The sequence below is a fragment of the Heterocephalus glaber genome, unplaced genomic scaffold, assembly GCF_053883595.1.
Source record: "Heterocephalus glaber isolate CG9 unplaced genomic scaffold, H.glaber_assembly_v1.0 deba00000937, whole genome shotgun sequence".
NCBI lineage: Eukaryota > Metazoa > Chordata > Mammalia > Rodentia > Bathyergidae > Heterocephalus > Heterocephalus glaber.
In genome coordinates, this window is record NW_028258173.1 from 15,404,362 (window position 1) to 15,427,676 (window position 23,315).

General features: G+C 41.5%; 1 protein-coding gene across 1 annotated transcript in view; it reads left to right on the plus strand.

Moving 5' to 3' along the window:
• Positions 1-23,315, plus strand: part of Pitpnc1 (phosphatidylinositol transfer protein cytoplasmic 1) — a 273,815-nt gene that overhangs the window by 135,051 nt on the left and 115,449 nt on the right. The window contains exons 3-4 of the mRNA XM_087208224.1: positions 4,570-4,658; positions 5,704-5,711. Coding sequence (XP_087064350.1) covers positions 4,570-4,658; positions 5,704-5,711 — 97 coding nt within the window. The remainder of the gene's footprint in view (positions 1-4,569; positions 4,659-5,703; positions 5,712-23,315) is intronic.

The following is a 23,315-nucleotide window of genomic DNA, read 5'->3' on the forward strand; positions in this document are numbered from 1 at the left end:
TTAGAAAGAGTATAATCTCAGGGCAGAAAGCTATAGGGTTTCAGAGCACTGTGTAGGAGAAAATCCTAGACTGGGTTTTCTGATGGGAATGTTTAAGCCCCAGACTTCCAATTGAGACTGTCTCATTTCTGGCCCCTGTTGAGAAAATGAAATTAGACTCCCTTCAAACCATATTTAGTCTGATAATGTTCACTGCCTTCCGGAACGAAGCCCAAACGAGCATACACTCAGTGTGAGATTGGCTGCCAGGGGAACTTTGAGGTAACACCCTTAACCCGAGGCCTGTTCAGAGCAGACTTGACCCTGGCAGGCCTTCTTAGCAGAGCACCTGTGGTGTAGGGAAGCTTGGGGCTAAAGGGGATGAGAGACAGACCATGCCTTTTCCCTGTTGAGTCTTTGGACCAGATACTTATTTGTCATCTGGAGCTTTCTGCTGCATGAGAGATGTTGAGCAGCATCCCTGACCTACCCACCTGGTGCTAATAGCAACCCCCTGAACCCATCCCAGTTGATGCAATCAAAACATTTCAGACATTGTAAAATGTCTCTGGGGTTAGGGGGAAAAATCCCTATCGAGAACCACTATTCTAGGGTGACCAACTGTCCCAGGTTGCCTGGGCAATGCCTGAGGACTCTCCTGGTACAGGAGAATTTCAGTGCTAAAGCTGAACCAGGATGAGCTGGATACCTGACTACATCATTGTTATATTATCTTTCATACTAAAGTGTAAAAGTAAGAAATTAAACATTTTGAAACCTGTCTTTGAGAGGCTTTTTTTTTACGAAGACATCTGGGAGAACGTGACACAGATGTAGTTTCATTCCTTGTTCACATGTTTTCAGATTCTAGAAAGTGTTGAAAATTTAGATTTGGCAAGATGGGCCATTGGGAGGTTTGATCCTAGTCCATGCATGAACTTGGCTCAAACTCTCTGCCTTTCTAGAAGAAAGGCTCTTGTTTGACACCTGGTAGTGAGTGTGAGTGACAGACTTTTTCTTACACTTGTAGGCTGGGTGACAGTATACATCATGAAAGTGACAGTAATAGTGGAGACTAATTTAATTCCATTTTCCTTTGCAGGTCCTGATAAATCATTGCTGTAGGGAAAAATAAATTTTACATTCTCAAACAAAAATGATTCAAATAATGATGTGTTCTGGGGAAAGGGGGCTGAAAGACCCGTTAGTGGGCTTCATAATACTGAAATAGCATTGTGTTAGTCAGCTTTCTGTCCCTCTAACAAAATACCTGAGATGATGACCATATAAAGAGAAAAAATTTATTTTTGGCTCATAGTTTTAGAGGTTGTGGGCCATGATGGGGTGGACCCATTGTTTTTAGGCCTCTGATGGAGGTGCCGGGTCACAGTGTGTGTGTGTTGCGGGGGGGGTGGTTAGCACTGTGGCCAGGAAGCCAGAGAGGAAGAGGAAGGGGCCAGGGTCCCAAGCCCCTTGGAAAAGTACATCCTAATGACCAGAGGACTTCCCGCTAGACCCCACCTTGTAACGGTCCCACTATTCCAGGAGGAATGCCCTGAGGACCCCACCTTTACTATGTGGGCCTCGGGAGACCTTTAACATCCAAACTATAGCACATGTATCATGGGACTTGTCGCAAAAGCCTCCAGTACTTGACCTAGTCTGTGGTTTATACCAGAAAATTCTCCTTCTCAGGCTAAGTTAGAAGAGTCACACAAAACCATAGCAGCCATCTTGGCTAAGAGACTGTACTTTTTTTAGGCCATCTCATTGGAAAAGATAATTGGTTATAAGGCTGCCTATCCTTTGCGAGTTGGAGTATGAAACAGCTAAAAAAAAGAGTCGAGAATCAGGAGTCCTGACCAATTACGAACAGGAAGAGTCTTCAATATGGATGGAAAATTGCCAGTGGTTTTCATCTTCCTTTCAGAAAATGATTGTTACTTAGGAATGCAGTTCTGCTGGCAGGAATTTTAAATGCTAGAGGAATTAATTATGTGGAGTGCTTGAGAGGAGCCTGGTGGATGTGAGGACTCATGCAAGGGCGATGGATCCCTCCTTACAAGGAGATAGTGAAGAATGGACTCTAGAGCTGTAGGGAGCGATATGCACTTAAGCTAAACAATGCCTTGCTTACTTTTGGGAGAGTCTCCAGGCCTGTTTCAGTCCACTAAAAGCATAAGAAAACACTTGCTTGTGGCTAGAATTCACATCTGCCTGCAGTATTCATTGGCATATTGCTCTGGGGTGTGGGCTTCCGAACAGGGGACCCTGGGGGAAGTTTTGCTCTCTTCCTTTTCCTGCGAGCCAGCCAATGGGATTTTCCCACTCCACATCAACTTCCAACCTCAGGCCTGTTCCAGCCTCAGTGACTGATAGAATCAATCATCAGCAGAAGCTATAAAAGCCCTGTCAGGGAGCCGCTCCATCCTTTGAGAAATGGAAACGTAAGGTAAATGAGCATTTACTGCAGAGATGACTTTATAGGAGTGAGAAATCCTACATTATAGCAGCAAGAAGAAGTGTTATGTGAATTTTAAAATGGCTTTGCCTCTCTCCTCACAGCCCACCTGAGACCAGTGGCCTTCACCTGACAGTCAGTTTCAGAGGAGCTTTGATTTCCTCCATTTGTTGTAAATCTGATTCAGCCCAGAGTTTTGGGTTAGGTTTGGCTAGCCATTGAAAATACATACCTGTCTTTAAAAAAAAAAAAAATCCAGGGCCTGGATACTATCAGAAATGAGAAAAACAATTTAAGAAGATGTACAAGGTACATATCATTTTACTATCTGTGACTGTCATTTATATTCCACATCCAAGTGGGGTTTAGCATCACTAAATAGAGCTTGATGTCTTTCCTTTCCTGTTTATATCAGCTTGGAATCCAGAACTGATTCTTGATGTTCTTTACCCTAAGGAGCTGCATGTCTACATCATCACCCTGGGTCTTACCTACTGCTAAATGATAGTGTCCCAGACTTAGCTGTAGGCACCCAAACAGGAAAGAAGCAAAATGGCAGCCTCTGGGAATGCAGAAAAACCGTTGGATATGGCCCTGGGGGGAAGTAAAATCATGCAGATAAATTTTAAGGAACTTTCATATGTTCCTTAAATGTTATGAGGCATTGGTAGAATTCTCTGGGCCTGCACTAAGCTATAGGGTTTACCTCTGGCAGAAAACAAAACAAAACTTAATTAATATTTAGTTTAGAAAAGACCTTGGGACCTGTTCTTTTTGAGAATTTGTTTGCTGCAAATGGCTGTCCAGGCCTCTGGTCCACGGGAATGGCTCTGTCATTGGATTAGTTTCCGAAGCTGACACAACTGTCATAAACTGGATTTGGCTTAAAACCACACAGATTTATCCTCTTACAGATCTGGGACCAGAAGTAAAATAAACAAGGTGTTGGAAGTGTCTCCTGTAGGGGCCTCTGTTCTGCAATCTCTCCCTGCCCCTGGCGTCTCTAGCAATCCTTGGTGTCCTTTTTCTTCTAACAGTATTACCCCAATTTCTGCTGCTGTCTTCATATGGTTTCTCCTCTGCATGTCTGTGAACCCCAAATCTTCCTCTCCTTTCTCTAATAAGGATGCCAGTCATTGGAGTTAGGGGTACCCTAAATCCAGGATGATTTCATCTTGAGATCCTTTAGTTACATCTACAAATTCGCTGTTTTCAGATGAAATCGTATTCACAGGTATTGGAGGTTAAGATGTAGACATCCTTTTTAGAGACAGGTTCAACCCACTAAATCCATCAAGGAGCTATGTTTTGTTTCTCTTTGTATCTCCATATTTCTACTCTTTATTGTTTTTGTTCATTTTCTAATGGCAGCTCACATAGGCTGCTAGGCTCAGTCCCCTCTCTAACACTTGCCTGTGTTTCCCCCTGTTTGGGCTTAAACATCTGTATCAGTCAGCTTCCCCTTCCAAGACACAATACCCAATACCCAATACCCACAACTTAAAGGAAGAGTGTTTCAGTCCATGGTCAACTGGCTCAAAGTCAGAAACACCATTGTGGAAGGGTTGGCAAAGCAAAAATGCTTAGTTCATGGTAGCCAGGAAGCAGAGCAGGGGAACAGTGCCAGAAAAGAACCTGCCAGGGACCATGTGTAGTACCCAAGGTTATGCCTCTGTGTCCCCTCCAGGTCACAACCAAAAGGGTGCTTTACTAAGCTCCCAGGCATTTATTAATCCAATCAAGTTGCCATATCATAATTACCCTTTCTACTACTTCCAACATACTACTTCTAGAAGTCAAAGGCCAGCTTGGTCACACTCTCCAGAGGCCCCAAATTCTCATGGTCTTACGAATCCGATCTAAAAGGACAGGCTTACAGCCCCAGGGCCCTCCTTCCCCACACCAGGCTGCAGCTTTCTGCCTTTATAAATTTTGAAAGTACATGAATATGCATAGGAAATGGCTGATTATGTAGTAAAGACCAGAGGGATGGGGAAGGGATGAGCATGGAAAGAAGAGATGCCTGAGAATTCCTCTGACTTCTCTAGCTGTTTATTTAGAAAGATGTAGTAGCATAGTGAGGCTCTGAACAGACTCTAATAATCTTCTCTTTCTTTCTTTCCTCTTAGCAAACTGCCTAGTTGGGCTAGAGCTGTGGTCCCCAAAATATTTTATGTGACAGAGAAGGCTTGGAACTATTATCCCTACACAATTACAGGTAAGTCTTAGCAGAAGCATACAGAGTGAATGCAAGGGCATGGCACTAGTGGAATTTCTCTGAGTTAGGGCTGATTATCCATGAAGGTCCTGTGGGAGCCTAAGGTAAAGGTCTAGAGGTTTATTTTCCTTACTTTTCCCTATGATTTATCAATAAACAAGTTGTTTACTTTGACTTGTTTGTTTTATAGTTCCTTCCCCAAAAACATTGATTATAAGTTTTGGAAAAGTTTCTTGTGAGCTGGGTGTGTGGCACAGGCCTATAATCCCAGCACTGAGAGGTTGACGTGGGAGGATTACAAGTTTGACCCCAGTACGGACAACTTAGCAAGGTCCTGTCTGAATAACAAACAATACAATTTTTTTAAAGGGTTTGGGGATGTAGCTCAGTGCAAAGGCTCTGGGTTTAGTTTTTTTGCCCCAAAAAAGAAATAAAAAAGAAAGGAAAGTTTTTGAGTCTCTCTGCCCCCAATGACTTCCTTTACTCTTGGATAATAAGAAAATCTTTAAGATTATTTTCCCCCAATGCAATGATAAACTCTCTGTGCTGGATACTGTACCGGAAGCTGTGGCCACTCAAAATTTAGATTTGGCCCCTTTGCTCGAACACACTGAAACTTGGGAACCCATGTCAGCATCATAACAAGTACTTTGTATGGGTTATAAAAGCTACTTTTCCACTTAAAAGGTTTTCTTTGTGGTTAATGAAATGCTCTACCAGAGTTATTAGTCTTTAATTCTGCTTTTATAATCCCAACCCTTGGGTTTTTAATTAGCCACAAACCTATAGGCTAATTGAATCTTGTCTTATTGTCCTTATCTGCCCAACCACAGAAGTGTCAGGTGAAAGAGTTGCAGAGCAAACATAAAGAGATTCAGTATTTATGAAAATCCAATTTTTAGAAGGCGTCCTTACCATATTTTTAATAATAACTGTAGCTCACTAGTAGTTGTTTTGTGGTTTTATATTACGTATGTGTAGTCTGAATCATCGTTATCTCTCTTTTTTTCTTTTCTCTCTTCTCCAAATGAACACCTGGAATCAGAATACACAGTAAGTTTCATCTAATTTTTTTAAAAAAATACTCTTTCTATGATCAGTGGAGTAATTAGAACATTCTTGTACTTTTCTTTTCAATGTAATAATTTTTTAAAAAGAGGAATAATTCAGAATCAAATATTTAAATGTAGGCTATTACATAGTTATATAATAATTTGAATATTCTCATTTGTTCAAGAACATTAATGTTAATTTAAAGTTCTTTGATAGTCATGCTCATAATTAACTTTTGCTTGTAACTTTTAAATAGTTTGATGGGTTTATTGATGGTAGTTCACTATAGTGGAAGAATAGTTTCCAGGAACATAATATTGAAGAGACTGTAGTAGTTATTGGCAGAAGGTGGGGTTTATATATTAGAGAACCTTAAAGCCATGAAGCTATATGTGCAAACAATTACATTGAGAGTTCAGAATTCTGGAGTGGGCAGTCTCTGTGGCTTGATGAAATAATTTAGTGACTTTTTGTCTTACAAGTCTCTGAAGTCATTATTTAGAGAGAAAGAGAGAGAGAGAGATTCTATAATATTGTGTTGTGGTTTTTCATTTGGATTATTTTCCTCAGTGGCTCACAGCTCAAGTGGTCATAATAAGAAAATGGTTAACTGATCTGTGATATTTGAATTTTATATTTCAATCAAAATAGTTGAAGGAAAGAGTGATGGTGAGAGAAATGCAGGAAAATAATTTATCATGTCCTTGGTGTGAGCTAAGTTTCCAGCACATAGTAGGTGCTTAGTTAAAAGTTATAGAAGGAATGCTTGCAAGGGTGATGATAGATCAGTAGATCGATAGATAGATAGATAGATGGATGAGCTACCATGGGCGTCAGGAGTCAGATAGGCCTGTGTGTTCTCTGGATCTAACACTTCCAGAATGGAATTCCTCAGCAAGTACCCCATTCATTTCTTAATATGGGCCGGTCCATGGTTACATCCTTATCTATTCTCTGCAGAATTTTTTTTTTTAAAAAAAGAATAGTATTCAAATTTTTCTTAAATCTATTTGTTCTGCATGACTGTTGATAATTATATCCCATCATACCTGAGTATTAAAATATCTTTTCTTTTATGAAATAATAAGAAAATATGTAGCATATTTTGCCCAGTGTCCTTAGCTTCAAAAAAAATGCTACACTCGTATGACAAAATATGAATTTTAAAGTATGTTATCCAGGAACCCACTGCTTAGGACAAGCAGCTCAGCTTTTCTGAGCCTGGTAACTCTTTTCTAAAATTGGGGAAATTTCTCCTTCTGGGAGCTACTGACATAAGCATCTGATGATCTTGACACAGAGGCTGGAAATTATTTTCTGCTGAGGATTGTAGTTTAAATATTTTCTGCTTTGTGGTTTGTAAGTTTCTATTATTGCAAAAGCAGCCACATGTGAACAAAACACACTGGCACTGTCATCTTCACACATGCAGTCCAGCAGGCCCAGGCTGGCCCCGGGCTAGTTGGCCAACCCGAGACCGAGTGCATGGGAGGCTCTCAGCACGGTGTGGACAAAAAGCAGCTGAGTGGTTCCCCCAGCTCCACTGTTGCTGAACCATAGAGGTGTTCTTTGGAATTGGCTGAATGCTGTCTCCAATGCCCATTAGGCATTGTTGTGCATTAGAGCTTATGCACATTACCTCCTGTTTATTTCCGTTTCTTTATTTGTAAGTGAGGACAATGCGATGACTATCTCATAAAGGTGATGTAAAGATTATATTAAATAATTCACTTGAAATCCTAGCCGAGTGCTCGGTAAATATTCAGTGAACGCACATTGCTGTGTTGCGGGTGATGCCAGCGCAGCTGTCCACCCCACGAATGCTCTACAGGAGCACACATTCGAAGAGATCTTAATGCCCTTCCGTGCGGACTGGGCTGCAGTTATGCTACCGGAAGGTACTAATTGTCCAGGAAATTGTTTTGTTTTAGTGATACCTGATACTATCCTGCTTTCTGCTTCACTGAAAGCTTGTGCTTGGACTTTAAATCCAAAATATCAATCAGTATGTGGACAAGAGAAGTCTTTTCCATGTAACTACACAAAAGCAGGTATTTGTCTGGTGAACCTTAGGATTAAATTTTACCTTGCTTGGACCTAAAACCTTTGGCATTCATTGGCTATAGAACTGCTGACTGTACCATAAATTGTGGACATGATAGATAATATTAACAGAGAAATGAAATCTGAAAAATGTTTGATGATACTGTGTTCATCTTTTAAGAATACGTATTAAGGTGTGACATTTTGGAAACAGTATGAAAACATGGCTTTTGTTCCTCTCTACTGGGGATCAAACCCAGGGCCTGGTGCGTGCTAGGCAAGCTCTCTACCATGGAGCTATAGCCCTAGCCCCAAAATATGACTCTTAACAATGCTGTCCCCATGGCACCACCCAGTCCCGAAGACAGTCCTCCTGCATGCGGAAGACTTCAGACCACCTTCTGTGAGCCTTAGTTGCCTCTGAGAATTTCTAAGGGGCTTGCTCTCTTTCTGCCAAGCCCCTGCATATTCCCTGCATTGCTCATCAGACTTCTAGAGAGGCATAAATTATTTTATTCTCATTTGACATAATCTGGGGACAAAATACATGAAGAAATTACAGTTGTACAGTCTCTTACTCACCTTTTCTGTATGACTCAAAGTGTGAGTTGGTCTCTCATTATTTTATTCTGCCCTTATTTTATTTTATTTTATTTTATTTTTATTCTTGCCCAGGCCATACCTTTGGGTACCATCTTTTAGTCTGAGGTCAGCAGTCACTTATGAAGCCTACATAATGTGCAAAATACAATGCTGGATGGCATCATTGAGCTGTCCTCCCTGGCCCTGCGGGGTCATAATCTAGATAAAAATAGCTGGATGTTCTGGTCAAAACCTGGGAGTCATCAGCAATTCATGGGGATTTCTGGAGATGAGAAAGGGACCCAGCTGAGGCCCCAGGCTGGCACCAGACATGTACTCTGGGCTGGACAGTGCCATGCTGGGCTTTCAGCAGAGATTCAGACCAGAGGGCAGAGGATTGGCTCTGGGGAATCCTGAAGTTGCAGTGTGAAAAGCAGAATGCTGGCCTCTGGGTTAGGGCCTGGGGTTTCAGGGACAGGGCAGTGGTCATCGGTGTGGGAGACTGTCAAGGACAGGGCACAGCAGTCTTAGGCAGAGGAGTACTCAGTCATGTGGTGCTGGGGAGCCAAGGTTGTTAGCTTCTGTAAGAAAAAATATAGGGTGTTCAGTTACATTTGAATTTTCAGATAAATAGAAAATAATTTTTGGTGTAAGTATGTCCAAATATTGCACGAGACTCGGTTCTGCTAAAAGGTTCTTCTCTTGTATTTTGACTGGTTTTGTGGCCTATGTTGCTGGGGATTGAACCCAGTGTGTCGTTCGTACTAGCTGAGTGCTCTGAACTGCACCTCCAGCCCCTGTCATCCCGCATTTTACCTGGCAGCTCTCCAGATGAGAGGTGGTAGTGCGGCAGAACTGATCTTGGCAATAATCAGGTCATGAAAACAGGGCACACCAGTGTACTGTGGCCAGGGAAGAGATGGGAAGTGTATAAGCCAGGAACCTGTCCTGCTGTGTACCTGCCACAATAACTCCAAGTGCCCTTTGGGGCAGCGGGGAGGTGTCTCTGGCCTCAGAGTTGGCTCAGGACCTGCATTGGCCAGAGTGGGGGCAGAGTTTGGGAAAATTAAGTCAGAGCTGATGAATATTAGCTGTCAGTACTGCAAGGAAGACCTGTGAAATGTAAGTGCTATCGTTGAAGTGCGATCTATGAGTTGTAGGAAGGAGAGAGAAGCATTATCTGAGAGAAATATAGAAAGATCCCTGGAAGAAGGTGGCATTGAAGCTGACCTGAAGGATGGTGGAGCTCCTCCCCTACAAACACCTGCTCTGTCTGGTCAGCTTGGGCCACATAGATTCGGGGTGGGGCTTAAACAATAGACATTTATCTCCCCCACTTCTAGTGGCTGCAAAGTCCAAGGTCAAGGTGCCCGGCTAATTCCATTCCTGGAGAGGGCTTTCTGAGTAGTTTGAAAATGGTCACCTTTTCACTGTATCTCCATGGCAAGGACAGAAACCAAGTTTTCTGGTCTCATAAGGACACTAATCCCATCATGATTTTCCTACCTTCATGACCTCACCTACACCTACATTTTGTACTTCCAAATGGTCCCATCACAAATAAACTGTTCCACTGGGGGTCAGGGTCTCAGCACACGGAGGCAGGGTACAACTCACTCCATAGCACGCTTATCCTGGCCCAGCAGGCAGGTGCTGCTGCCCGATCCTGGCCATCAGGACTTGTGGAGGGCAGAGCGTGGAACACTCAATGTCAGGCTAAGGTCTGGATTTAATTCTCCATAGGGAAGCTGCATTCTTTCTGACTTGTTCGCTTTTGTTTTCCATCCCCGATATAGGACAGCTTTGCTTTCCATCTCCCCAGTGACTAGGGATCTGATCTTTCTCTCTGGCTCTAGGTCCTGTCCTTCAGGCCTCCAGCACACGTTTTGAAGCTGTCATCCCTGGCATGGACTCAGCCATGGACTCAGTCCAGCTCTGCCCTGGACACCCTGAGCTAAAGAGGCCACCCTTTGTGTGCTGCCTCTGAGTCTTTGTGCTCTGCCTCTGGGTCTGCTCTTGTGCTTCACGACAGATGCTTTCAATTGCCTTCATCTTCTTTCCTGTTCTAAATGCTTTTTTTTTTGGTACCGGAGATCGAACTCGGGACCTTGCGCTTTCGAGGCAGGTACTGGAACCACTGAGCTAAATCCCCTCTAAATGCTTTTTAATTGAGCTCTTTGTTCTGTCAATCCTTGAATCCCAAATACCTCTTTTTGATGTCTTTTTCAAGCCCCGTATTTCCTGTTCTGTACCCAAAAGGAAAACTTCCCCAGTGCCAGACTCCCACCTAGGGTCACCATACCACCCTTCCTCAGAGCCACAGCACTTAGGGCTCTGAAAACTCCCAACTGCTCAGGCAGTATTCACCCAGAGCAAGAGCGCATGTGTAACTGGGATCCCCTGCCTGACTGTCTGCCTGTCCCTTAGACCTGTGCCACCCTCATTGTGACAAAAACCAGGCAAGACAATTTTATATTTAGGGTCATCTAGGACTTCAGCATTATCTCAGTTATCAAGACACAGGCACTTTTTCATCGCCGGGAGTGCCTATGTATGTTTAGAATTACACAGAAATGCCATTTGCCCAGGAAGTGGAAAAATATCTTTAACTCAATTATGGGGAAAATGTTAATTATACACTAAACAAAGAACAGCACAGTGACAGTTTTCCAGAGGACAGTTTAACCAGTTCTTCAAAACAGTCAGGTTCTTCTGAAGTTTGTAAAGTCACAAAGGAAGGTCCCTAAGGAGACTGGCTGCCTTCCAACGTACGTAGTTGATTCTGGTTTTCTGAGAGCTTAAAAAAAAATCTGTATTGAAGATGAACATAACTCAGCAGCATCAATTCAGCCTCAGTCATAACATGTGAGGGAAAAGGAGTTTTGTTTTTTGTAGGAATTTGGAAACTTTAAGTTGTGAGTTGGTAACGGTTACCTAGAACACCAATGGTGAACCTTTTAGAGCTTTCAGTGATACAAATGGGCACGCGTGCCATAGGTTCACCACCACTGACCTAGAATATACAAGGATACAGTTGGGATGTATTATCGCTACAGTTCTATTATATTATCCTCACTTCAACATCCTTTAATAAGAATCTACGAAAGAGGCAATGGCACACAGGACAGACTTTTCTGTTAGCCAAATTGGCAGGCCATGCCACAAAGGGGAGAGGCTGTGCGGAACAGTGCGCTGTTCCAACATTTTGATTATTTACGGGAAAGGAGTATGAAAACAAAATTGTAAGAGAGCAGGCAGAATGAAATGACTCTGTAATGGGAACCTCAAACCATACTGAGTTGCCATGAGAGACGGGATTGTTGGCGCTGGCTTAGATAAGCCCGGCAAGCAGCATCAGGGCTGTGCACAGTTAAGAACCCATCGTCAGTCACCCAGGATGAACTCAGGTTGTCTCCCCAGGAGTGGCAACAGGAAGACTGAGCTATTTTTCCTAAAAGAAGCTAACTGTCTTAGGTAGGAATTTCACTCAGTTTGGGCCGTCATCGACTTCCTCAGTAGTCCAAGGAGCAGATGTGTACTCTGAGGTAGCCTGACGACCAGCATCCTTCTCCACCCGTCTCCCTTCTTCACCCTCCCCACCCCCACCTTCCACCGAGTCCCCATCAGAAGGCAACAGAAACTACTCCAGTTCATTAGGGAACCAAGGACAAGGCCAGCAAAGAATATATTTATTCATCAGCACCCTGGGATTGTTATGTTTGGCAAGAAATGAGAGGCTCATCTAGCCATCTCAACTGTTGTGTAAGCTAAGGTAATGAAAGTCTCCTTTCCTTGGGGGCATGGAAACACAGCTTAGCTGATTAAGAAATGACTTTTATCTCTACATCACAATTAGCCCTGAATATGTAATGTGGCACAGAATTTTTTGGATCAAAGGAAGTAACCCTTCTTTAAAAATGGGGCCAGATAGGGCCGGAGATTTGGCTCAGCGGCACAGTGCTTGCCTGACAAGCTCGAGGTCTTGAGTTTGATCCCTGATACTCCCCCCAAAATGGGGCCAGATAATCAGGGACATTTTAGGGGCCAGGACAAACAGTCCTCCAGCTGAGTCACAAGGAAGCAATAAGCACGGGCCTGAAGAAGACCCTCACAGCAAAGATGGTGGCATATGGATCAAGGCAAGAGACTGGTGTCGTAAGTAGTCATCAGTTCAAAAATCCCCAGGGTGCCAGAGGATTTAGGTGGAAGCAGTCTAGCACCATTTATAACTCCCACTGAAGTATAAATTTAATTGCACAAACAAGGAAGGGAGTGGATATACAGAGTTGAACATATTTCGTTACTACAAGACTTCTGAGAGCCTTTACTAGCCTGATGTACTTTGCCAGGGCCTCTGCATGGGCCTGGACTTGTGTCCACATCTCAGCCGCCTGGCCACTTAGTACCTGGTGAAGCCGGAGCCTCGAACATATGGTTTGTTTGCTCAGGTTATCCCCTTTCCATTTGCTCCAGCTGCTCCCAAGCCCTCTTTGTACTTCAGAGAAAATTAATCAGCCATTTTGAGGAGTGAGTGTAGAAGATAAGATGTGCTTCTCCACCACAACAGAACACTGTGAAGTTGTTTGCATTTTTATTTTATTTATTTTTATTGGTACTGGGGATTGAACTCAGGACCTTGTGCTTTTGAGGCAGGTGGTGGAACCACTGAGCTAAATCCCCAGCCCTTGTTTGCATTTTTAACATCACTACAATGACTTTAAATAGGGCAATCATCATAAAAAAGATTTTTCGAGAAATGTTCAATAGAAGATTTTACTAGGAGAATCTCCTTGTTTTCCTTGTTTATTTTCCGCTTGCAGTACTGAAAGATTTGATGTCTCTTCTACTATTTCCTAACACCTGTAGTGTTGTGTTCACTACAAGTTGGTGAGGCTAGAATAATACAACTGGATTTTTGTGGAGCATATTTCCTTCTGTAAAAATAGTAAATAATACATTTCAATTATTAAATAAAGTGCAGTTGGCTGGATGTCTGTGTGTGTTTGTGTGTGTGTTTGTGTGGTACTGGAGTTAAAATAGGGCCTTCACCCTGAGCTACATTCCAAGCCCTTTTTAAAAGATTTTTCAAACAGTACTTTGTTAACTTATTCAGGATGGACTCAAATGTGCAATCTTCCTGTCTCAGCCTCCCATAGTGCTGGGATTTTGGGTGTCTGCAGTTCCCCCTTATCTTTTTTTTTTTTCTTAAATTCTTTTATTGGTACATTTTAGGTATACAATACATTCACATTTTTCATTGGGTACTTGTACCTGTACATGATGTATCTTGGTGGGGTTTTTTTGGTACTGGGGATCGAACTCGGGTCCTTGCGCTTGCGAGGCAGGCTACGGAACAACTGAGCTTTGTTCTTATTTTTTCCCCATTCCCTGTCTGCCCTTCACCCCCTTCACTGTTCCCTGTTTACAAAGACTTTGTTTCCAATTTTTCCTTTTCTCATAATTTTTCCTTTCTCTTCTTTCCTTTCCCCTCGCTCCCACTTCCCCTACCCTTTTGGACCTTTTCTTCCTATTTAAAATTATTAATTATTCATTTTAATCCTTATTTACACTTTCAGTTTCTCACACCAGAGAAACCATTCGGTATTTACACATCTGTGTCCCATTTATTTCACTTAAGAGGATGGCGGTTACCTTGGATCTGTCACTTGTCATAACTGGCTGCTGCTTGTCATCCACACAACACCAGGATTTTAGACAAATGGGACTGATGTCATCTTGAATGCTTCGTTTATTTCGACTGTGATTTATTTGGAATGGAGGCATTGTTTTTTAGGGAAAAAAAACAAAACGTCATCTAGGTTGTCTAAAAATAAAGTGCATTTAAACTTAAAAAAAAAGAGGATGGCCTCAATGTGCATCCATTTAGCTATAAATGTCTCTAATTTCCCATTCTTTATGGCTGAGTAGTACTCCATTTTATTTTTAAAAAACCACATCTTCTTTATCCAGTTTCCAGTTGATGGGTACTTGGGCTATTTCCAACCTTCAGCTATTACAAACTGTGCCGCTATAAACATGGGTGCACATATATCGCTGTGGTATGATTCTTTTAATTCTTTGGGGAAGATACCCAGCAGGGGAATAGCTGGGTCGAATGGGACCTCTAGTCCTAGTTCTTTGAGGCATCTCCATACTGATTTCCACAGTGTTTCCACCAGTCTGCACTCCCACCAACAGTGGAGCAGGGTTCCTTTTCCCCCCGCACCCCCGCCAGCATTTGTTATTGGCTGATTTTTTGATAGCAGCCATTCTTTCTGGGGTGAGGTGGAATCTCAGCATTGTTTTCATCTGCGTCTCTCCAATGACCAGTGATGATCAACATTTTTTCATATGTTTATTTGCTGCTTTTACTTCTTTGTCTGAGAAATGTCTGTTCATTTCAGATGCCCATTTTTGAATTGGGTCTTTAAATTTGGAGGGTCTGATTTTTTTTTAAGTTCTTTATATATTCTAGATAGTAGTCCTTTGTCTGAGGTATAACTGCTAAACACTTTTTCCCGCATTGTAGATTGTCTCTTAGCTCTGTTGGTGGTTTCTCTTGCAGTGCAGAAGCTTTTTAGTAAGATGAGATCCCAGTTGTTGATTCTTTGTGCTAATTACCATGCTACTTAGGCTTTGTTCATAAAGTCTTTTCCTATGCCAATGTCTTCAAGAGTTCTACCCAACTTATCTTCCAGCAAGTTTACTTTCTCAATTTTAATATTTAGATCTTTAATTCACTTCAGTCTTACTTAGTTTAGTGCATGGTGATAGATATGGGTCTAGATTTAATCTTTGGGAGGTTGAAATCCAGTTTTACCAACACCATTTATTAAAGAGGATATCTTTCCTCCAGTAAGGGTGGTTGGCTTCTTTGTCAAAGATGAGGTGGCTGAGTATGTCTGGAGTTGATTCTGCATCTTCTAATCTATTCCACTGATCCTCGGGTCTGTTTCTTTGCCAGTACCATGCTGTTTTTAATCACAGTAGCTTTGTAGTATAGTTTCAAGTTGGGGATTGTCATACCCGCTGGCATGGCTCTGTTGCCTAGAATTGCTTTTGCTATTCTAGGTTTCTTCTGTTTCCAAATGAATTTTTCGATTGTTTTCTCTAGTTCTGTGAAGTATATTGTTGGAATTTCAATCGGCATTGCATTAAATCTGTATAGCAGTTTTGAAAGTATGGCCATTTTCACTATATTGGTTCTTCCTACTCAGGAACAAGGGATGTCTTTCCATTTTCTTATATCCTCTTCAATCTCTTTTTTTCTGAGTGCGGTAGTTTTCAGTGTAGAGGTCTTTTGCTTCGTTTGTTAGACTGATTCCTAGATATTTCATTTTTTTGGATGCTATTGTAAAAGGAATTGTTTCCCTAATTTCTCTCTCAGTGAGTCTGTTATTTGTGTACAAGAAGGCTATTGTTTTTTTGAGTGTTGACCTTGTATCCAGCTACTCTACTGAATCTGTCAATTAAGTCTAGAAGTCTTTTGGCCAAGTTTTTTGGATCTTCTCTGTAAAGTATCATATCGTCAGCAAATAATGGCAGTATAACTTCTTCCTTTCCTATCTTTATTCCTTTTATTTCTTTCTCTTTTCTTTTCTTTTTTTTTTGGTACCAGGGATCAAACTCGGGACCTTGTGCTTGCGGCGGCGGAACCACTGAGCTAAATCCCTGGCCCCTCCTTTCTCTTTTCTAATTGCTGTGGCTAATGTTTTCAGAACTATATTGAACAGGAGTGGTGATAGTGGGCATCCTTGTCCTGTTCCTTATTTTAGCATGAAAGTTTTCAGTTTTTGACCACTTAGTATGATGTTGGCTGTTGGTTTTTCATAGATAGTCTTAATCAAGTTGAGATAAAGACCTTCTATTCCAATTTTCTGTAGGGTTTTTATCATGAATGGGTGTTGGATTTTGTCAAATGCTTTTTCTGTATCTATTGAGATGATCATATGGTTTTTGTCCTTGGCTCTGTTAATATAATGTATTATACTTATTGATTACATACGGTGAACCATCCTTACATCACTGGGATAAATCCGACTTGGTCAGGGTGTATGATCTTCTTGCTGACCCTCTGTATTCTGTTTGCCGGTATCTTGTTGAGGATTTTTGCATCTGTGTTCATTAGGGAGATTGGCCTGTAGTGCTCTTTTTCGGTTGGGTCTTTCCCTGGTTTTGGAATCAAAGTAACACTTGCTTCCAGGAATGAATTTGGAAGTATTGCTTCCTTTTCAATTTCCTTGATGAGTTTAAAGAGTAATGGCAGTAGTTCTTCTCTAAATGTCTTGTAGAATTCAGCAGTGAAGCCATCAGGACCTGGGCTTTTCTTTGTTGGTAAATTTTTAATTGCATTTTCAATTTCACTCATTGTAATTGATGTGTTTAGAATTTCTAGATCTTCCTCATTTAGCTTTGACAATTAGTATGTATCTAGGAATCTGTCCATTTTTTTCTGTGTTTTTCATTTTATTAGAGTACAGGTTCTTGAAATAGGTATTGATGATCCTTTGGATTTCTGCTGGATCTGTTGTGACTTCACCTTTTTCATTCTTAATTGCATGGATTTGAGCCTTTTCTTTCCTTTTTTTGATAAGATTGACTAAAGGTTTATCGATTTTATTTATTCTTTCAAAAAACCAACTCTTTGATTCATTGATTTTTTGGTATCATTCTCTTTAGTCTCCATTACATTGATTTCTGCTCTAATCTTTATAATTTCCTCTCTTGTATGAGCTTTGGGTTTGTCATGCTCTTCTTTTTCTCAGAGCTTGAGGTTCAGCATCAGGTTGTTTATTTGAGCTCTCTCTCTGTTTTCCTAATATGGGCATTCACTGCTATGAATTTCCCTCATAGAACTGCTTTCATTGTGTTCCTTAGATTCCTGTATGTTGTCCTGGCATTTTCATTTACTTGTAGAAACTGTTTAATTTCCTCTGTGATCCATTGGTTGTTCAGGAGGGTGTTACTCAATTTTCAAGTGTTTGGGGGGGGGTTTGCAATTTCTAATACTATTGACCTCCAATTTTATTACACTATGGTCTGATAATATACAGGGGGTAACTTCAGTTCTTTTACATTGACTAAGACATGTCCTATGAGCTAGCATGTGGTCTCTTTTGGAGAATGACCCGTGTGCAGCTGAAAAGAATGTATATTCTGATTTTGTGGGGTGGAACACTCTATAAACATCTATTAAGTCTATTTGTTCAGTAGCTTGGTTCAATTCTAGAATTTCATTGTTGATTTTTTGTCTAGATGATCTGTGCATTTGTGATAGTGAGGTATTGAGGTCCCCTACTACAATTGTGTTAGTGTTTATTTGGTTTTTCATGTCTATTAATATTCGTTCTGTACAGTTGGGCATTCGTATTTGGTGCATATATATTTATGATTTTCATTTCTTCCTCTTGGATTTTTCCCTTCACAAGGATGTAGTGACCATCTTTGTCTCTCTTAATTAGTTCTGGTTTGAAATCTACTTTGTCTGCAAATAAGATTGCTACCCCTGCTTTCTTCTGGATTCCTTTTGCATGGAGAACTGTATTCTGTCCTGTTACTTTCAGTCTATGAAATTTCTTTTTGAGTTAGGTGTGTTTCTAGTAGACAGCATATTGTTGAATTTTGCTTCTTAATCCATTCTGCTAGTCTATTTCTTTTGATTGGTGAATTGAGCCCATTAACATTGATGGTTATGATTGATAGCTATTGATTCATCCTTGTCATGATGTTTTACTATTGTTGGTTCTTTTATTTTTTATTTTTCCCCCTTTCCCTTTAGTTTCTTGCCTTGCCTGGTGGCTTCGCCCTGTTGGGCCTCATGGGAGTTGTGACCTTCATTGTCTTTTTCTAGGATATTGTTTAGAATTTTTTGGAGTGCTGGTTTGGTGTTCATGAGATTTCTCAGATGTTCTCTATTATGGAAGTATCTAATTCCCCCATCAGTTTTGAAAGATAATTTTGCAGTATACAACAGTCTAGGTTGGAAGTTATTTTCTTTTAGGGCTTGAACTACTTCACTCCAGGCTCTCCTTAACTTAAGGGTTTGTGTTGAGAAGTCTGCTGTGATTCTGATGGGCTTTCCTTTGTAGGTGATTTGTTTCTTTTCTCTAACTGCTTGTAGGATTTTGTTCTTCTGTTGGGTCTCTGGGATCTTGACTATTATATGCCTACGTGTAGTTTTTTTTTTTTGCTTGTGGCTAGTTGGGGTTCTATATGCCTCACTTATCTGTATGTCCAATTCTCTACCTCTGTCTGGGAAGTTTTCTACTGTTACTTCTGTGAACAGTTTTTTTTATGTCAATTGTACTTTCTCTTGTTTTTTCATGGACTCCTATCAGTCTTATGTTATTCTTCTTTGCATCATCTAGCAGCTGCTGGATTGATTTCTCATGGTCCCTTACTATTTTTAAGAAATCCGTGTTTTCATGGTCATTAACCACAATCCTGTCTTCTATATCTGATATTCTATCTTCACATTCCCTTAATCTACTGTGTATACTTTCAATGGAATTTTTTTTTTTTTGGTACCAGGGATGGAACTCGGGTCCTTCCGCTTCTGAGGCAGGAGGCGGAACCACTGAGCTAAATCCCCGGCTCAATGGAGTTTTTAATCTCCTGGATATCTGTTTGAATCTGTTTCATGGATTCCATTTCTTTCTTATGTTGGGTGATCATGGTTTCCATTTCTTTCTTATGCTGGGTATTCATGGCTTCCAACATGGTTCTGAGCTCATCTATTTTTTATCTGTTTCTGTGATAGAGCCTCTAATCGTGTCTTTCACTCTGCTCACCATCTCTGTAGTTATCTGGGAGATTATTTCTGCTTTGAATTTTTCTAGAGCCTCATTCATCTGTTTTGTTACTTCCTGTGCTATCAGTTCAGGGTGTCCAGGTGGTTAAATATCAGACTTTTCCACCTTGTTTCCCCCAGAATTTGCCTTTTGTGGGGTGGAAGTTTGAGTCTGTGCCTTGCTTAAATGTCTTCTCATTTTTGTTTTTGGAACTGTCCTTGGTTTAATTCCTGGGTTGATACTTCGAAGTTGCTTATTGTAAGTATCTCTGTTGCTTGTATTTAGAACCCTTATGGAATGATTGCTTCTCAGAGGTGTCTTCCAGATATACCTGGTCTTTAGGTTTTGAGTCTCTAATGGCTCTGAGGTTATCTCATTTTCATTATACCAGGAAGGACAACTGATTAGATCAATCACAACACCTTAACCCAAGTGATACAGTCAGCAACACCATAGCATCAAGCACAGTTTAGAAAATGACATTTTGTGGTAGTTATTAATCTATCACCTTTAACTGTGTGAATTAAATCAAAGTTGAGGACCAGCCCAACATATGTTTATAGTGAATAAACTCTTTAATATAGCAACTTTACCCTTCGGGATGGGGAGTTAGAAGGAGTTGGGGAGCAAGGGATAGATAGGTAGAAGGAAATGGAAAGGGTAGCAGTGAGGCCAGAGGACACAAGAAGATCATGCAAACTCTAAGAAACTGTTGAAGACAAGGAAAAGACAGAATGAAAGAACAAAGACAAGAACAGAACAAATAACAAATAAAAAAGAAAAATGCAGGGCCTTCTTCAGGGTAAGTCTCTGCTATCAAAATGGACAACATGGGCAGCAGTGTGCAGATATAAGTCAATGAGTCTCAGGAAGCCAGTAGCAGACCTGTGAGATTCAGGCAGATTTCTGGCTGCAGGACCCAAGTTGAGCTCCCTGTCCTCCTGCAGGGTTGAACTCTGCAAGGTTCTACTGCAGGTTCTAGCTGCCCTTCCCTTTCCGGTTCCAATGGGAAGAGATGATCCCTCCAACTTAGCCAGTATGGTGGTCTGATGTGCCTTTATTGCAGAGATTCTCTTCACTTTTCCAGTGGGCTTCAATTTTTCATCAAGGAGACTGAGAGAGGCCGTCTTTCTGTTGTTCACTTCTGCTCTGTCTTCTGGAGCTCAGGATAATGTCCTTTATGACCCCCTGTGCCTCTGTAGTGTGGAACCAGGTACTAGCACAGCCAGGAGGCCAGAGGCGGGGGGTTGAGGTGGGGTGGGGTGCTGCAGCTGCTAAGCTGGCCACTGGGGGCCAAGGTCCTCACCTTCTGCTTGCTGGTGTGACCAGTTTTCTTATCCAGACCCCAATGCTTGGCCTTTGGGGTTCTTTTCCCCCTTATCTTTTGAGCTTTGTAATCACAAAGTTACTCCAATCTGCATAGTATTATATAGCTTTTTTATCCAGACAGATGTTGCTACAAGAATGTAACCATCTTTTCACTTCAGCATTTTAACATTGATATTGCGGAAATTTTTAACAGTGAGTAATTTTTTTAAGTGGAGAATTTTCCCAGTTGGTTAAGAAGGGTGGTTCTTACAGTTTTGAACTGAGAAAGCTTGCCATCTGAAAGATTCCTACCTGGCCACATGCCTGCCTATTTTGGGGAAGTCTCTGATTCATTCCCATCTATTTATGTGCATGTAATTCATTGTCATTTGACGTAGTCAGCCTTCCTTTGAGATTCTTGTCTTGCCTTCATTGTGAATCCATCAGTCAGGATTCACAAACATCCTCTACTTCTTTCTGCCTTGACAAGTCCAGCTCTGGATTGCACGTGCCTGAATTGAGTGTCCCTGCTTCCTCTTCCTAGAAGTGCCGCAGCAGCCCATGCTCCATTCAGAACCCGTGCTTTCATTCACGGGCCTTGCTTCCCAGCGAGGTGCTATTGCTCAGCCTGTGGACTGGAGGGCCGGGCTGTGTGCATCTCCTGGCTGTGGCCTGGAGGATGAGCAGCTGCTTCCCAGCCCCGCCTGCCACAGGCTCCTTTCTCTCCCCTCTTCCCACCACTCTTCTCTGCCACGTTCCTCTTCCTGTGCGGGGTCTATTTGGGAAGTCACTCTTGGATTCATCCTTGCCTCTTATTTACACGCAGTTCCTTATCTCCCTCTTCTACTCATTACTTTAAAATACTTTTTACTTTTTTCTCCACTTGGGTTTCTCTTCTCATTTTTCTGAAACTGCCTTCTTTGCAAATTCTTCCCAAACACCTTGTCATGATGACCATACACTTTATCTATGAATAAAGTCCCATGTGGTCCTCAGAACCCATAACACGAAAGGGGCTCCACATATCCTCCTTTATTTCCTTTGCATTGCTCCCACCTGACGACTGAGATCTGAACAGGTTGGGGAGGTGGACATACACCTTCTTGAAATTCATCTGTGTACTGAAGATCTGCAGTGAGCCAAAGAGAAGTTTAGATTTGCCTTCTAAGTATGGGCAAGATTCCTGCCAACATGAAAAGATAAAAAGTTTCTGATAAAGATTGGAAAGAATAGAGAGGAGCTGGGCATGGTGGCACACATCTGTAATTCCAGCACTCTGGGAGGTTGAGGGAGAAGGATAGCAAGTTTGAACCCAGCCTGGGCAATTTTTTTTTTTTTTTTTTTTCCAGTTTCAGAAATCAAACTCAGGACCTCATGCTTGCCAGGCAGGTGTGGCGCCACTGAGCTACATCCCTGACCCTAGCCTGGGCAATTTAGCAACTTACCAAAACCCTGGCTCAAAGTAAAAAAAATAGATACCAACTATTTCTACATGCATATTCACCACCCGGTCTCCTGTTTTACAAGCAACACTGGGTTTTCACATTTACTTTCTAGTAGCTCCAGCCTCTCTTCTCACTTACTTTCCAGTAGCTTCAGGAAGATAATAAACTCTGAAATCTAACTTGATCTCACCAGCACTGTGGAACATTCTGGAAGTGAGTGTCCTGCTGGTAAAAAGTAGAAACATTTTCAAATCCAATTTTATTAGTGATTCCCCCTCAAGTTGAAATTCCTCAGATGGCCTTGGAGGACATTTAATACGATAATACAGGGTAATAGTACTGGAGAATCACTGTCATCTTCAGGGGACTCCCATCAGGGAGAAGGACAGGTCTGCATGGGGTCTTACATTCATTGCTAGCAGGGAACATGCATTGCATGCAGTCAGAGCCAGGTGGCAGGAGAACATACCGAGTTCCAGATAAAGTTAAAAGGAAATGATCTTTTCAAATGCTTATAAATACTTCATCAACCCCAAGCCAGCTTCCTGGCTCTTCCATTTAACTTTCTTGATTATAAACCCCATCTATGTAAAGTGCGACTCGCAGACATGGGAGGATTTGGGTTGGTGACTGGGAGTAAGGGATCGAGTGTTTGAGCTAAGGGTTCTTCCTAATGAGTGGTTTTCAGACTCTCCTCTTTGTCCAGACTGGTCCACTGATGTGCCTGCAAGGCCAGCATGGCTCTGCATAAGACTGCATTTAGAGAAAGCACTCTGATGCCATTTAAAGAGTGGTTTGGGCTGGGGATGCAGCTCAGCAGCGCACAGGCTGAGCACTCCTGATTCCCTGGGTTCGACCCCCACCACAAAGAGAAAGATGGAGAGAGATTGAAAATGACTGAGCTGTATCATCTGTCAGATCCTGTCCTGTTCTGAAAGCCCATGAATAAGTGTGATGGATCAGACAGGAACCATTCCAAGTAGCAATTCCCAAATTTGCCACAGTTGCAAGTCCTTCATCTGCTTAATGGTCCTCTTTATAATGTACTCCTCTTCAAGTTAAAAATACAACAATTTTTGGAAAATGTTGTGACTTTCCGTAGAGATAATATAGTAAATATTTATATATATATAGTAAAATTTATATATATATAGTAAAATTTTATTTTATTGGTACATTTTACATATACAATATAATGACATTCATCATTGGAAATTTGCACCTTCACATAATCTCTCTTGGTTCTTATTTTTTCTCCATTCCCCTGCCCTCCCTTCAACCCCTCCATCCCTCCCTATTTACAAAGACTTTGTTTCCATTTTTTCATATTAATTCCATTCCCTTCTTTCCTTTCCTCTATCTACTTTTTATTGGATTTGAATATTTTTTGCTTATTGGAAGAAGTAGGTGTTTATTTTTGAATGTATATCACAGAA